Source organism: Apus apus, chromosome 8, assembly GCF_020740795.1.
Source record: "Apus apus isolate bApuApu2 chromosome 8, bApuApu2.pri.cur, whole genome shotgun sequence".
Lineage (NCBI taxonomy): Eukaryota > Metazoa > Chordata > Aves > Apodiformes > Apodidae > Apus > Apus apus.
The window spans coordinates 11751790-11769049 of NC_067289.1; the positions used below are offsets into that span (position 1 = coordinate 11751790).

At 38.7% G+C, this 17260-nt stretch overlaps 1 protein-coding gene across 1 annotated transcript; it reads left to right on the forward strand.

Moving 5' to 3' along the window:
* Positions 1-345: 345 nt before the first annotated feature.
* On the forward strand, positions 346-16997 carry DIPK2A (divergent protein kinase domain 2A). Its single transcript, XM_051626701.1, has 3 exons — positions 346-1061; positions 12505-12808; positions 15703-16997. The coding sequence occupies exons 1-3, from the start codon at positions 408-410 to the stop codon at positions 16032-16034; spliced, it is 1290 nt and encodes a 429-aa protein (XP_051482661.1). The 5' UTR covers positions 346-407; the 3' UTR covers positions 16035-16997.
* Positions 16998-17260: the final 263 nt, after the last annotated feature.

Consider the following 17260-nt stretch of genomic DNA (forward strand, 5'->3'; position numbering starts at 1 on the left):
CCTCCTTCGGCTCTCGGGGGGGGGGGGGGGCGTGGACTGCACGCGGCCGTGCCGCGTCACGTGCAGCCAACCGCCGCGGCCGCCGCGCTCGCGCGAGGCCCCTCCTCAGGGGGGCGGGGCGGGAGGGCGGGGCCTGCGGCGCGCGCCCTCCTCCTCCTCCGCGGCGGCGGGAGCGGGGCCCTCCCGGGGGGCGGGGCCTCCCCGGGGGCGGGGCCTCCCGGGCCGGCGGGCTGCTGGCGCCTCCCCCCCTCCCCTCCCTTCCCCCTCCCCGCCGTCCCCTCAGTAACTTGGCTGCCTTTTATCGGGCGAGCGGCGAGGCGGAGAGTTTATTGGTGCCGGAGCTGCGGCGCGGCCGGGGCGGGGAGCGAGCGCGGCGGGGGGGGACCGGCCTGGCCCGGTCCGGGACGATGCTGCGGCTGGTGTCGCTGAAGTTGGGGCGGCTGTACCGCTACGTGAAGCTGGCGGTGCTGGGCAGCCTGGCGGCGGCGCTGGTGCTGAACACGCACTCGCTGCTGGCCTCGCTGCAGCGCAACGAGCTGTCGGAGCGGCGCTTCCTCCAGCTCAATAAGTGCCCGGCCTGCTGGGGCACCAGCTGGTGCCGCAAGTTCCTCAACGGGCAGCTGCGGCTGGAGAGCTGGGGCCGCCTGCGTCTCTTCGACTTCTTCAACGTCAAGAACGTCTACTTCGCCCGCTACGGGGAGCCCCGCGAGGGCAGCCGCCGCGTCGTGCTCAAGCGCCTGGGCTCCGCGCAGGAGCTGGCCGACATCGACACCAAGATCTGCCGCCGCGCCACCGGCAGGGGCCGCTGCGACCTCCTGCAGGCCCTGCACGCCACCGAGTTTGCCAGTCTCAACGGCGACGTGCGGCTCCTCACCCCCGACGCCGTGGAGGGCTGGTCGGACCTGGTGCACTGCCCCTCGCAGCGCCTGCTCGACCGCCTGGTCCGCCGCTACGCCGAGACCAAGGACTCGGGCAGCTTCCTGCTGCGCAACCTGAAGGACTCGGAGCGCATGCAGCTCCTCATCACCCTCGCCTTCAACCCCGAGCCGCTGGTGCTGCAGGTAAGAGCGCCCGGTGGCGCCCGGCGGGGCGGGATTGCCCGGGTGGGCGCTCGCCCGCCTGCTCTCCTTGGTGCTGCACGGCCTGCCCCGCTGCCCGGGGGGCCCCGGCTGGACGCCCCGTCCCACCCCCCTGCCCTGCCGCGGCCGGGGTCTGCTTGACCAGCTGGCCTCGAACAGCGGCGGAACGTTGGGGTCTTCCTCTAGATCTGTGCCCTCGCATCGATTCTTCTGTAGAGATACCAGCGGGGTGGGCTGAGGAGGGAGGCTCCGCGTCCTACCCGGGGCAAGAGGCGTTTCTTTACCTCACTCAGTCTCGCAGTTTTTCTTTCTTTCTTCAAAGACTTTGCCTTTCTTGGTGCTGCCGTGCTTTGACTCCTTATCCTTCCTGCCTTTCTCATCAGGGCAGGGAGCTTGCTTTTCTCCTCGGTAGCGAAGGGTGACAGCAAGCAGCTGCTCCGCGGGCTGCAGGCGGGCTGAGATGCTGCAGGGCAGGTGCTTGCTAGTGCCTTTCCTACAGTTGAGTGTTAGGCTTCAGTGCTATGGCGTCTCCTGTAAATACATACATTCCTAGGCAGCTGTGGGAATCGGTCATTAGTTTCTTAGGGTTTAGTTTAATAGATAAAACGTAGAGACTTTCCTGTAATGCTGTTGTGCCTGTCAAAAACTGACTCTCGTGCTGTGTCGTATTCTTAAGTGAACTAATACAATTTCTGTCTCCCTGTTGGTAAAAATTAGAAATAGGCGTTTTGTAGCCTGAAAATGGAGCAACAAATAAACAATATTCTCTTTTCAATTGTTACATACTTTATATTCTTCCATTAGGAGGACTGGATATGTGTGCAGACCCGAAATTTGTTCTTTAACATGTCATGTACATTTTCAGGCAAAAAATAACGTAGGAAGATGCTTTATTCTGTGGCACCAGTCTGCTGCTTCTATTGCACGTCTGTTTGGATTGGGAGCTTTGCATTTCATCCCTTTACACCATTGAGGGAACTCCAAGTATTCTTTTAGTGTTTAAGTTTGGACTTAGAATTGTTTTGTCTAACTACTGGACTGTCCTTGTCTTTATCTGATGTATGATAAAAAAGAATATTTGCAAATACATTTGAAAGCATCACTGCATAATTACTCTTTTATACATTGGCTGTTTCTCTAATAAGAGGCCAAGAAATATCTAATTCTCAAAAAGCAGTGCTGCAGGTTTTACCCTCTAGCAAATTCACTTACTGATCAAGTTCTAGAAAATACATTTGTGAAAACTACTTAATTAAGAATATGGTTTTGGGTAGTGTGTATTCTGCCCTTCAGTCTCTCCATGGATAGATGTTGTGGTTTTTTTCCCCATGTTTCCAGTTTGCTTCTCAGGAGACTTAGGGTACAGTACGTGTCTTCCATTTTTACCTTGAAGCTGCTCCTGAGCACAGTGAAAATGGAAATTCCGCTTAAGAAAATCAAAACTGCTTTGCTGAGTATATTTGGAAATTCTTTGGGAATTGATTTATTTTGGCTGCATTTCATACAACTTCACAGTTTTGAACACTGCTTCCAGCATACTGAGCATAGACCTAGATGGCCAGAAAACAGCTCTGTATGTTTCTTCACAGTTTGTGGGGCGAGTATAATCCTTACAGACAAAGGGTATGGCACAGTTGCAGCATTTACTGTTGTGGGGTCAGTCAAAGGCAGTGGGCAGCACTGGTTGATGGAAGAGCCTTGATTCCAGTTAGCTTCTTGAGAAGCTGCGGATGAGCCCTGAGACTGTCAAGTGAAGCTGTTGAAGAGATTAAAATCTTTGGATGTGAGTTTAAGCACTTTGCTTGTCATTTATCCTAGCGAAGGTGCTGCTGAGAGCAGAGCAGGTGACATTGGTGGGAAGGGGAGGCAAGAGTATCGTAAAGTCTGTCACCTGTTAGGAGTTCAGAAGTGTTTTGCAGAGTCTTGTAAATTTTGGTGAATAGGCATACCCTGAAAAATATTTCTGGGATACTTCAGGCCAGCTTTGTGTGTCGAAACATTCCTAATGTGTTCTCCGAAAGAGTATTTGTCAGCTTTGGTACTGAAGGTTTGAGAACATTCCCTCAGTTGGGAATGAAATATCTGAAATATATGAATCTGAATGAAATCTTCTTGTTTGCTTAACATGTCACATACTGTTCCATCCTCAGCTTCTGCCCTAGAAGCACGTAAGGAGCAGATAATTGTGTGTAACACAGCTATTGCAACAGCAAGATGCAGTGCACTCTTAATGAGGTGAAGTTATTTTCCAGAAGAGAGAACTGATGAGTTTACTTGTATTTATACAAAAGATACATAAAACATCTTACATTGTAGTTTCTGCAGTATTGGTAAGGGTAGATTTTGGCACAGAAATGAGACTTCTAGGTTTCTTCTAAAAATCGTTTGCTTCCAAGAAAGGAAACCTGCATGACATCATGTGAGGATTCAGATTTTAATGGTAAACAAATAAATAAATAAATACTTGATGTGTTTAACCAATGCTTTTGTCACTGGAAGGCACAAGGAAAAGTATTGCTGTTTTTGCTATGAGCATTTCTTGAAACACTACTATGACTGTTATTCCTGACAGTGTTTTAAACAGTTTTGGTTTAGAAGCAGAGATAACTTCTAAATTCTGCATTCAGTGCATTAAAGTTATGTGTTATTAAGTTACAGGAGCACCCAAATGTAAATATGCCCTGAATTTAAAGCTTGATCTTTGATTTATGATAGAAAATTCACTGTAATAATCTACAAGTGCTAGCAATTTGTAGATTATAAGACTTTTTATCAGAGATTGGGATTTTAGTTTGAAGCCTGTTTGGGGTATGGATTGCTCCTAAAGTGGTGTTGGTCATAAGCTGCCTATCGTAGGAAGTTTTCAGCTGGGGCTTTAACCCATAGCGTGATGGACTTCTGTTACGAGTCTTTGAACAGCATAAAACCAGCAGTTTTGTATATATTATTGTAATCCTAACTCAGTATTTGTGCTGGTTTAGGTTTCTTGTTAACCTTCTTTATCCACATTTGTTAAGCAGTTGCATAGGTATACTCAGTGATTAATTCAGCCTCTTTTGCCATTTAACTTCATGAAGCAAATGGAAGGACAGCTGCATTATTATTCAGTACAGTTTACATGTTTTAGGAGTATTAAAATGCAATTTTATTTCCTTAGAATCTTGCTGAACTAGTCAGTAATTAAATCCTCTCACATTTTTTGTCTTAATTCACATTTGAATGAAACAAGTTATATGCGATGGTTGAGGAAACAATTTTTTAACTAGAAGCGTAAATGTTTAAGATTTAACTTCTGATAGTTTTTTTTTTTTTTTCCTCTTTTCCACTAGTCCTTTCTTGGAATAGAGGAAAATATTTGTTAGTGAATTAAGTTCTGATTTGTCATCAAAATTTGCTACATCTAAACCAATATTCTATATAAATAGGGACAGCTTATTCAGACAAAAGCTGCAATGAAACTTGCCACTGTTCCCTTCAACTCATTTAATGAAAAACAGAGTATTTTAAATAGGAGTCACCTGGAGGATAGGATCGGTGCATGGCATCTGATGCATAACTGAGTATGATGACTGTGAGTCAAACACTTGCAAAGATAGGTTGGCCAAAGTTGCCCTGTGAAGAAATAGCAAAATTTTAAAAATAAATTGGGTTACAGACTGAGTGCTATTCTAACTTCTTGCAGAACTCATAGAACCAGCATGGATGTGATTAGATTTATCCTTTTTATAAACCACCCACCTTCTAGTTTGTCTTTTAAAATTAGCTGTAATGGAGAAACTTTTTTAACCATTACATGCTCAAATTATGGATGTTATTCAGCTTTATGAAGGAACTTGATCAATTTTCATCTTCACTGACAAATAGAAACATAAACTTAGTGTTACACAACCAAAAATGTTTGCTGCCTGTTGTTAATTTCCATAGAGGCTAAGATTGTTCAGCCTTTGACGAAAATTCTTCTTTCCCCAATCCCTCCAGTTCCTAACAAGATTTTTCCAAAATGAAAGCAGTACAACTGAAAGATTTGGGGAAATAGATAACCATTTTCTAGACATACTTCTTGTTTTCCATAGAGTTGGTGCACTGATTTCTGTCAGCCTCCAGACTGCAGAGTTAGAGCTTAACAGTTTTCAAGCTGCAATTGTGCCATTGTAGCTGCCATGTTGTGAGCCATAGTATGCAGCCACACGTTGCCCTGTGGTAAAGTTTTAAGTTTTGTACATAACCATGCAAAAAACACCAAAATCAACAACACCAAAAAAAACCACCCAGGGGAAAGTAGACAATTTCCTGTTCTGGGAGTTGGGGAAACCAGTATAACTTGCTGTTGCAGAAGTAAGGAATTAATTCTAGAAAATAACTTGGTATTTTTCAGTAAAGTGGTTGTTTTTCTCCTAAGATGCTTTGGTTAGCTGAAAAGACAGTTTACATCTTTCCCGGTGGAACAGGCACAGAGGTTGTATTAATTGTTGTGGCAGAAGCACATCTGGAGCTGGTGTTGCAATACTCAGGCTTGCCTTCAGGCTGGCTATTGCATTGGTCTACAGTACTGCCAGATGCAGTATTAAAATTACACTGCATTTTCTTTGTATGCAGACTTCAAGCTTGCTCTGAAAACAAACTTTGCTATTAAAATAAAGATAAATAAAATGCTTGCAAGTAACGTGGGGTTTTTTCAAGCTACAGGATGCGTCTGAATTATATCCAGAGTGCATTAGTGCAGCTTTGTTGCAGGCTGTACATTTTTATCAACCTGTTTAAAATGGATTTTTTTTCTAAGAATGATGGTGAACGTTTGTATCTTGTATGTAACTCCAAGTCTCAAAGACTTATTTTCCTGACACTTAAGAGAAGTTCCAATACCTATATGAGAAATGGCAGTATTTCTGCATTTTGTAATGGATGGTGTGAATCATTGCCCTTGTCTCAGATATTTGTTTAGCTTTCTAATACTTAAGTTTAATGACTTTGTTTCTTCTAACTGCTTCTGATCATTGTTATTCCTTGTGGAAAAAAAACAAACAAAACACAAACACACCCTCCCCCATCCCCCGAAGAATAGCTGGATCTCTGTTCCTAGAGTAATTACTCTGCATGAACAGTCTGTTGCCACATAACCTAAAATTCTTCTGGTTTTTCTTCATGTAATCCTTGGGGTTTCTGCTTGGTTTTTTTATGAGAAGAACAATAATTGACATATGGTAAACATATATTAAAACATTAACTGTGATCTCTTTGAAATAATATCTTGTGCTGAATTCACTCAAAGTAGCAATTTAACCAGATGTTTTACAGAATTGTTTTGCTGATTCATGCATAACTTGATAAGAAGTAAATGGGCAAATTTTCCTGCCTGGGATTTCTCTCTTTTTTTTATCATACACACTGTTCTAGTCATAGGGTATTTTCTGTAGTTCTATTCTAAATGAATGGGTAGAATGCCATTCAGTTTTAAGAGTTGGTGCCTTTTAAACTTTCTTCATTACTTGATTTGATGTTTCTCATACATAATTCCTGCTCTAAGTGCCACCCCGGGGATTTAAGGCAGTTACCTGCACTACCTGGTATGTCTCCTAGAGGACTTCTATTATTTAATGCCTGGCTCATACATACTGACATACTGAGTAGTATTTAGTGTTCAGTATTTTTAAATGTCTAATATTTTCCTCTGATCCTTATGAAGAAATTAAAACCTAGTTGTTTTGTTACTGGATCGGTTGGTATCAGTCATGTTATCTCCAGTTGCTTTGAGGCTTTTCAATTAGCTGCAATTTGATATATTAGTTCATTTTAAAGAATCACTGTAGTCTGCTGAAGATTATTATAAATAATGACTTCCCCCCTTTGAATTACTCCCATGCAGTTGGACCACCATTTTTTTTGTTGGAAACCTATTTTTTTCCTTTTGCAGTAAACATAAACTCAGCTTAAAGAATGTCTCCACCAGTGCTACTTTATGTGTAAATTGATTTTTGTTTTCTTTTTCTCTCAGGTCTTTTCTTAAAATTCTTTTTTCTTCCACAGATCAGTCAACTGATACCTGTAGAAAAGATAATTAAGAAAGCAAAGGATTTAGATTTTAGGTGTTACAGTGAGGCTTTATTCTATCTTAATTACCATTTAACGTATTTTTAAGTATTGTGGAGAAAGGATCTTAATTTGTTGTCTGTCCCACAATTTCAATTGTGCACATTTTAAAAAAGAAACAAAAAATGATTGTTTTGTTGAATTAAAATCAAGTAGCCTCATTTTACAAGAATATTCCACTGATTTGATTGTACTAAAAATTGAAGAGCTATTTTTTGCAGTGACATATGAGTATACATATTAGACCAGAACTGGCTCATACTTGTCATGTTAATTAGGTACCTTAAATGATCAGAATTATTTTTTTCCTTCTTTCTGGTGAAACTTTCCTAAAGTGAAGGTGTGTAAGTAAAGTCTAAGGTATGTTTTAGAATAGTCTAGAAATTGTTGATTATTGTGGGGTATGTATTGTCATGAATGACAGTCTTACTGTAGAGGCTTCTGAGAAATCATTATACAGACTTAAATAGAAATCTTCCGGATACATTGTAACTCTGATCAGTTTTCAGTAACAGAAAAAGTGCGTAGCCCCACGTTCAAACATTGAAATACCAATGTTGTCCATTTGCTTCCAGTATGTCTGATGTAGAGGAGGAGCTCTGTTTTACTTCCCTGAATTAAGTAATTCAGCCTTTGTTTTAGTCTCTTAATTTTACATATTAACTTTCAGAAATAAGAGTAGTCCATCTCTGCTAGGACTTCTTTATAGTGATGTATTACAGAGTCATAACGGATGAAAAGTAGATAGTGATCATGTTCATCTATTGCAACTTTAAGCTGAACAGACTTTTTTGAATGACTGATTTTTGAAACTTTTTTGAGCAGGTAATCACCACTATGACATACTTTACTGTGGTTCTTCCATTTAATTATTATTCATTAATTTGGAGAAATTCCATACCTCTGATAACATTGTGAAGTACAGCTTTAGCATTCAAGTGTCTAACCTAATAATTGAGCAACTTCTAATTCTGAGTGGCTTTATATTTAGAATTGTCTGTGTATTTTTGTCCTATAATGTGTCAGTGAATCCTGGTAAGTACTTCTTATTGGCATGAACTGTATTTAGTAACTGGTTGAAGTGTAATAAAACTGAACAACAGTCAAAAAATGAAAGAAATACAATTTAAGTGGGAATACTAATATCTGGAATATTTAATGAAATCCACTCCCCACTCTGTGTGTGGGGGCTATATATATTTATCTGCTTCTGTGGGAGTTTTAGTTGAATGTCAGACAATTTGGCATATAGTCAAGAATGAAATTGTTTTCATTACACTCACTAGCATTCACAAATACATTTGAATACATACCTTCTAGAATGCAGCTCAATTCCTGACAAAAGAAGTCATCTGCATTTAGACTGTGCTTCTTAACCTTTTTGTTGCTCTGAAAAGTTTCTTTCTAAAATGTGATCTCCAGCTCTTTGTGGTTCCAGAGCTTTACTTATTTGCATTGGTGACTAATACAAGAGCTACTTCTGTTTACACTGCAGAATCAACATTACTCTGTGAGAGAACTATTTTTTTTTTTTCCTTTTGAGGAATAACATATTATTTAAACTCTGCTTGCCATGCCAGTTTGTGCCTGGGCAAACAGAGTTTAGCAGGATGATTTTAGCAAAGGGTTCACAAAGAGTGTCATTTTGCCATTAAGGTCTTCAGGGTCAAAAAGAGTAAGAAGAAAAGTCCTTGCTCTGTTTTGCATATATTTTTAAATGTAATCATATTTAAGGTGTAGCATGTTGGTTGGTTGGAGTCTTTTTTAGATAGAACTCACTTTACACAAATAGTAGTGACATGTAGCATCTTCTAGAGTAGTTTTGAAAATGAAAAACATTTTTTAATGGTACATCGAACAGTAGCTGAAAGATTTCAGTTGTTACTTAAACTGTTTTGTCTTTTGTTTGGACTTGATTATTAGGATGAATTATATGCTCAATTATGATAAACGAATATTCTTTTAAAGTGTTTAATTCAAAAGGGATTTGTGTTATTGCAGACTACAATAGGCCTTATCAGCTCCAAGCTGATGAGTCTTCGCTGCATAATCTCATTCACAGCTCTGAACACTCAAAACCAGTGGCAGATTTGTATATCTTCTAATGTTTAGACAGATGGAGGTGAGGAAGAGAAATGCACTGATAGTGTGCTTTATGGTTCAGGAAAATGATAAATTTACCCTGTTCTCAATATTTACTCTGAGACTACAGTGTGGGTTTTTTTTAAAGACATAAATGCTGTATTGTTCTTTCAGGAACAAAATGTCCTTTGTCCCCTTGAGAGAGTTTGTTTAGGTTTTTAAGCCTTGCCTGGAGAGATATCTTTTAGCTACCCTAATTAAGGCAACTAAAATATTTTTTTATGGATGTGTAACTGGGAATGGATGTAGCAGAAGTTTTTGTCATATTTACTGTTTTCCATCTTTCTGTTAGAAGATTATACTTATTTCTCTGTGAATAAAGATAACTTTAATGAGGAAAAACTTATTAAGCTACCTGTTTTTAGTTTTCCATATGCATTACTATATTCTAAAACACTTTTAAAAGCTTAATTGTCTGCCATTTCCATGGCATTTTGTGTATATTCACAGATAAAATGTGTGTGGGTGCATCAGAATTGCAAATTCTTTTCTTAGATAGCTGTGTCTGGTTTTGAACAAGAGCTTAGTTTTTGTCTTAATTGTCAAATGCACATTTTTAAGTCTTCAAATAGCTTATTCAAGTAGAGATTATCTAATTAAATATTTATACTAATAATAATTTGAGGATTAAAATAAACAAGAAAAATATATTACGTGTTACTCCACAGAAATCTGAGATTTTTGTCAGCTCTCTACTAAACTTTTTGTTTCTAAATGCAACTTGTACATTGAAAACCTGTTTAATGACCATACAATTTTGTGTTCATGTTTCACAATTTTAATGCATGAAGAAAAAATTATCCTTATGCTAAGTTAGCTGCAATTTCATCTAGAAAGATGCTTTTAAAATAGAATAGTACAAAAAGTTACAAATCTTTGCTGGCAAATATAACAGATCTGCATTTTGATTAATTTTCTTGTCAAATTCACTGAGTGGATATAAAACTGCTGAATGAGGCTCTTGGACATATTTTTATTCCCTTCTTCGGCTACTGACTTGGGTAATGAAGTGTAGATGTGGCTTTTACATGTCAGTTGAAGGGGAGCCAAAAGAGAGATGTTGTTTGTACATGTGCAGATGTTGGCAGGATTCCCTGCACTCCTGTTGTCAAAAGATCTTTTTATTGCCACAGAGTTCTAAATATATCTGTGTAACAGTATGGCACACAGATATTTTACTAGTAGTATTTGGGATGTTCCACTTCTTAATAAACCAAACTGCTCCTAGAATTTCTTGTGTGAAATAAAATTCAGTGTATGCAGTTCAAGAAGCATAATAGATGTGCTTTGAAGATAAGTGTACCATTGTGTGTACACTGGACTTTCAAAATCAGTTTAATCCATTACATAAGTCCTTGCTGCTGCTGAAAAGGAAAGGTCCTCTTAGCTCCTTTCCTGTCCTCTGCACCTGGCTATTCAGGCCTTCTCCCTTCCTTTTGTCAGCACTAACATGATGTGGCAATGTGATGAGCTGGGTCAGGCTACGAATCCAACTGAGCAGCAGTCCCTCAAGAACCAGCTCCTTTGCTTTCATAGTGACATGCAGGAGGGGACTGAAGTGAGTGTGCTTGATGGGTTGGGAAGGACAGACACCTTTGCTTCCAACGGTAGAATGACCTATGACAAATTCAACTGTTGGTAATTCAGTTTGTATTTGGAAAGGGAGACAAAGGCATAAGCAGAGCAGAATTGGAATGTAGGAAGGGAGAGAGGTGGAAGAAAAAAGGAGATCCAAGGTCATACTTAAATAAAAAAATGTGTCATTGCTATAGTAACTGAATTGAATATGTTGCATTGAGTGCTGATAAAATGCAGCAATAGAAAAATGTTGTGCATGGTTGGTGAAATCAGTTAAACTGTGTTTATCAGAAAATGTAATCAGGTAAATTTGCTCCAATTTAAGATATAAATTTGGTTTTATAAGATAAGATTCGCATGGGTACAGAACTGGTAGGTACATACGGTTGCCTCAATACTAAGCTGTATGGCTTTTTTCTGATAGGTACTGGTAGGCACTATTTTGAATTTTCCTGTATGCCATTTGATCCTACTCATGGGGATGAAAAAGTTTTGCTTGCCCAGCATTCTCTGGAGATTCTTAGCAGCAACACCTCCTTGCTTCTTTTTGAGTGAAGTGATAAGTTCCTCTCTAAATAACAAATTTCATTTGATGGACATCAGTGATTTGCATATTGGTTTGTTTTGATCCAGGACTGAATAATGTTAAATGTGCATGAAATCTCATTTTGGAGGTGTTTATTGATGCCACAGGTATGCATTTTTTGTTTTGTTTGTTTGTAGAATAAGTAAGGAACACTGAATTAGTGCACACTTCATTTGTTCAAAGGTTATTTTGCTAACCACAAAACAAGCAAAAAAGAAAAAACAAACTAATAGCCAATTCTTAACTGTGGAATGTATCACTTGACTTACCTTGAACTAGTGGATATTTACCCCTACTTACCACCTTCAGAAACTGCCCTGAAGCCTACAGATAGAAGACTGAAGACTGGATAGTCATCCTTGTTGCATAGTAAACTGCTGGGAGCTAGATACAAGTTAGCCTTCATTGTAGATACGACCTCAAGTAGGGCCTACGTACCATTTTATTAAATCCTGTAATTATATCAAAACAAAAGTGCTTTTTAGCTATTAATCAAGAAGTAGACTGTGAAGGAGTACTACAGCCTAAGCTTTCTCTTATACCTTGATCAGTTCTGTATTCTTTTCTGTGCAAGATCTTCAAGTGAGAAGATCCTCAAAGGAATCCAGTCATTTGGGGGGAAGGAGAAGGCAGGGGTGGTAGGAGGAAGGCAATGTCACTTTTTAAAGCTTTTCCCTTTAATTTACTAAAAAAAAGTTTTTAATTAAAACTTTCAGATACAAAATTATTTTGGTATGAAGTGCACTTGTGTTTGTACAACAGATGTGTATAAAACACAAACAGAAAGAGATAGTGGGTGGAATTGTGCATGTGTATGTGAAAACACAAGTCTTTCCCTTTAGAAATCCAGCACGGCCTCTTGTTGACATAAATACATGTTGTTTTGGTTTTTGTTTCCCTTTAAAACTTAAAAGTATATGGAAATGTTGTGTTGATGGGTACAGGTGTCTCTTCTACATTTCATTGAACAGCCTTTTAAAATCTGAGCAGTTTCATATTAATGAAAAATTTAAAAAATCTTTTCATATACAGAGTTTTCCATCTGATGAGGGTTGGCCATTCGCGAAGTACTTGGGAGCGTGCGGAAGGATGGTGGCAGTCAATTACGTTGGAGAAGAGCTGTGGAGTTACTTTAATGCACCATGGGAGAAACGAGTGGATCTGGCCTGGCAATTAATGGAAATAGCTGAGCAGCTGACAAATAATGACTTTGAATTTGCACTCTACCTCCTTGATGTCAGCTTTGACAACTTTGCAGTTGGACCAAGAGATGGGAAAGTAATTATTGTAGATGCAGAAAATGTTCTGGTTGCAGACAAAAGGTTAATCAGACAGAGTAAGTCACTTCTTTCTCCTCCCTCATCCCATGTTACTTGATTCTTTTTCTGCAAGCACAGTATTTAAAGTATGTGTAGTTGCTAAATACCCATTTTATTTGCTTTATTACTGGATGACCAATTAACAAACTAATTAACTTTCTTCTGCAATTAGACGACTGGTTAACTTGACCAATTTGTCAATTTTACGAAGCGTTGAGGTTGCCTGAACTTGATTTACATATGCATTAAATCTCTGTAATCCTGCTTAAATTGAGAGGTGGGGGTGGGAGGAGAGAATTTTGTTGCTGGAGGAGTAGGTACAGACGGACGGACAAATAGACAGATGGGCTGGCTGACCGAAAGAGAGAGGTTCCTTTTGTCTTTTCCAGACATCTCCAAGGACAGAAGTCTTGGCATTCTAATTTCTGTGAATGACAAGACAGTCTTAGCACCCACTTTGCCAAAGTTACATAGCCTGTCTCTGGTTCCCTTGTTCAGGTCGGTGCTCTGTAATAATGGAACTGAAGGAATGGGTAATTCTAGTGCTGTTTCCAAATGGGAAATGTGAAAATTTGCTCATCTTTCTGTCAGCTGTAGAAGCTCAAAGCAGTGGCAGCAGGAGAGATACTTGACAAAGTGGTGTTACATGGGTTTATATTCCTTTTAAGCTTATAAGGAAAACTTTACAGACCTAAGGGCTAGAGGCATTGAACATGAAACCTGAGATGCTGCAGAAGTCTGTGGCAGCAGGCCAAGAGATTCCAGTTTGTTTTGGTGAAGGTGTTTTTTTAAGCTTTTGCAAATAGTCTCGGTGTGTTGTGCTGCTGAATTAACTTTGAGACTGTGTTTTCTATCCATTGGCTTTTCTACAACGAAGTATGTTTTGGGGGTTGGTTTTTTTTTGGTGGTGGTGAGGTTTTTGATATTTTGTTTGTTTGTTTGTTTGTTTTTGTTTAGTTTGTATTAGATTTATTATACATTCCTAAAGAGTTTAGATTAAAATTATCTGAGCCTACCAAGAAAACCTTCATGTATCCAGTACATTTACTTTAGTACTTATGGGCTACACCAAAAATTTTTTTTTTTCCATTTTATTTTTTTTTCCACCCTCTTAAAACAGTATTTCTTAAGACTGATTTTTGAAGCGTGTCTGAATTGCTCAGTCACAAAGATGACCAAATTAACTCTGAGAAGTTGGTATGTACATGGAGTAAGAGCAAGTAGCATCTTGCAGAAGCTGAATGCTGAAAGTGTCACATCTGTTGTCTATAGTTCTCAGACTAATCTGTATCTAACTAGGATTTTACTGCATGATTTGTAGTCTGTTGATCAAGAACACAGAAAACAAATGAGGACATAAAGTTCTCAGTCTTTGTACAAACTTGATATTTAATACTGATTTCCTTAATCTGAAAAGTTTTTCTGAAACAATCTTTGTCTAGAGTGATTAATACACCTGTTTAGATATTTGAGTATGTACATTCTTTCCAGTAGCACTGGCCTCTTTTCCCTTTCTCCTTTACTGGCTTTTTTTCCACTTGAGTTTGTTGTTTATGGTAAAAATTTTACATCACATTTTTATCATTTTAGCAGTCATCCTTCAGTATGGCTTGTTTGTTTTTTTTCCAGTCTGGCTTGCAATGTTCCCTAAATGAGCAGACCAAGTTGGCTCAGAGACTACCAAACACAGACAAATTTTTCTTTATACCTCACAGTGCTAAAAGAGATCTATAAAACTATGAGACTTCATGTTAAGGACCTCTTCTCAAAGTTGACAGTAACCTAGAAACCCAAGATGAAAGTTTTGTAACAAAAAGTAGTAAAAACTCAGGAGATCTAACACTTTCTAGTCTTTTATGTAGTATTGTATAAGGAATTTTCTGTAAATCAGGTTTTAAGTTACCAAAAGCTTTGTAGCAATGCTACTAGTGACACTGTCAATTTTTGGTAATGTATTATATATAAAAAGGGTTTATACATGTATGTAAATGCCATCTGTTTTGTTGAACTTTTTCTTTCTTCAGAGATTATATTAATGTGTCTGCTTTTTTAGGCATGCTTCTTAGTACCATGTCTAAAGTAGGAGGTCGGAAGATAAGATTTCAGAAGTTTATGGCAATTACTTTACAATGTTTTTTTTGTTCTTTGGTAAACCACTTGCCAGTGTTTGTTCCCAGGACAACTGAAGAAACCAAATCTATGGTGCTAAAATAAATCATGCTGCTTGGTTTTTTTTCTCTCAACTTCCGCTGTGAATCATTCTCTTATACTTGTTTGTGCTACGTTTTCTCCTCTGGTATGTGTATGAATTTCAATTTCATGTGTTCAGTGTGCTGCCTCCCCATCTTTGCTATCTATTTCACCCTGTTGTTTCTCTCTCTCTCTTTTTTTTCCTCTCTCTCTCTCTTTTTTTTCCTCTCTCTCTCTCTCTTTTTTTTCCTCTCTCTCTCTCTCTTTTTTTTCCTCTCTCTCTCTCTCTTTTTTTTCCTCTCTCTCTCTCTCTTTTTTTCCTCTCTCTCTCTCTCTTTTTTTTCCTCTCTCTCTCTTTTTTTTTCTCTCTCTCTCTCTTTTTTTTTCTCTCTCTCTCTCTCTTTTTTTTCTCTCTCTCTCTCTTTTTTTTCTCTCTCTCTCTCTTTTTTTTTCTCTCTCTCTCTTTTTTTTCCTCTCTCTCTCTCTTTTTTCTCTCTCTGTCTCTGTTTCTCTCTCTTTTCCCTTATTTTTTGTCTTGCCAGAACCATGTCAGATGATCAAATGCAGTCTTAGACTAGAAAGTTTAAGAGTTTATGTAAACTGAGTTGACTTACTGTTTAAAGTTTGCTGTGTATTGTGCTTCTGATTGTATTCAGATGCACATATGCTCTTTCCTCCTCTCTCTCACTTTTTTTTTTAACTGTCTCCTTGTATTTCACAGATAAACCTGAAAACTGGGATGTATGGTATGAAAGCAAATTTGATGACTGTGATAAAGAAGCTTGTCTGTCGTTCTCAAAAGAGATTCTTTGTGCTCGTGTCACTGTGGACCACAATTATTATGCTATTTGTCAGAACCTTTTATCAAGACATGCCACATGGCGTGGCACATCTGGAGGACTACTTCATGACCCCCCAGCTGAAATTGCCAAAGATGGCCGGCTTGAGGCCTTGCTGGATGAGTGTGCCAACCCAAAGAAGCGATACGGGAGATTCCAAGCAGCAAAAGAACTGCGTGAATACCTTGCACAGTTGAGTAACAACGTGAGGTAGTCCACAGTGAAAATCTTTTGCAACACTGGCTGAAACACTATTGCAAAGACACATAGAAAATGAAGTTTTGAACTTATGTGTTAAAAAAAGAAAATAATAATAAAAATAAACTAGTTTATCAGTTTTCTAAATACCATAAAAATAGAATTTTATGGTGTTACAATGTTTCTTTGCAAACAGACAAGGTACTTACTGAATTAAAACTTGAGCTACTATTGACACTTCTCCCTAACTGTTTAAAAGGGAGTAGGTCAAAAAAGACTGTGATAGATAATTGACAGCTTGTGTGTCAAAGGGTACTTTACATAAAACTGCATTTGTGTCACAGTTTTGTGAAGCTGATGTTCTTACTTGGAAAGTCAAGTTAGACTGATGGCCTGTTTTAAAGGCCTTTTACCTAACATCGTCTCATTTTTGTGTTGTTTAAACACACTGAAGTGGCATTTACATCCAGGTAAATCTAGCTGTGTGCATTGTTTCAAGTTTAATGGGCTGTCATGTTAATGCTGTGCAGTACATTCCTACTGTGAGTGCAGGATTCCCATGTTTACTGTCCAATTTTAGGGGGTTTTACACTATTTTACTATGCTTAGACATTGTGTTGTTTATTTTAAGATTATAATGAACTGAAATGTCATTTGAACTAACATTCAGTTGATGTCTTTTGTAGTTCTACCATTGGAAATATCACTTAATGTAATTATTGTACAAAACTCGCCCTTGATGCCAGTATACACACATGGCTGTTTAGCATGGTATGAGCAAACTCTTATTTCTAACAGAGATAAGTTGAGAATTGGAGAGATGCTACAAAAAAAACACAACAAACAAAATCTGTATTAATTTAATTTGGGGATAAAAGCTTGACTAAAATAAAAGTTCAGTAGTCCAGTGTAGTTATGCATAAACCAAAGAAAATGATTTTATTAGTTTCTAAACAAATAATAAAGAAAAAATGCTATACTGCAGTGAAGTTTATAATTCTCAAAACACAAATTTCAGTGGTCCTTGGTTACTCTTTGAAGAGCTTCTAAGACTGTGCTTATGCTAGAAGAAAACACTAATTTGAATAATGTCTAGAAACTTAGCAGTTTGTTTTGCATCATTCCCGATTCTGTTGAATTCAAGTGTAGTGGATTTTACTGAATATTCATCTTTTGGTTTAACAGCTAAATTTCTTAAGCTGTATTCACTCTAGATACCTTTTCTTGAATTAGGTTTGACTA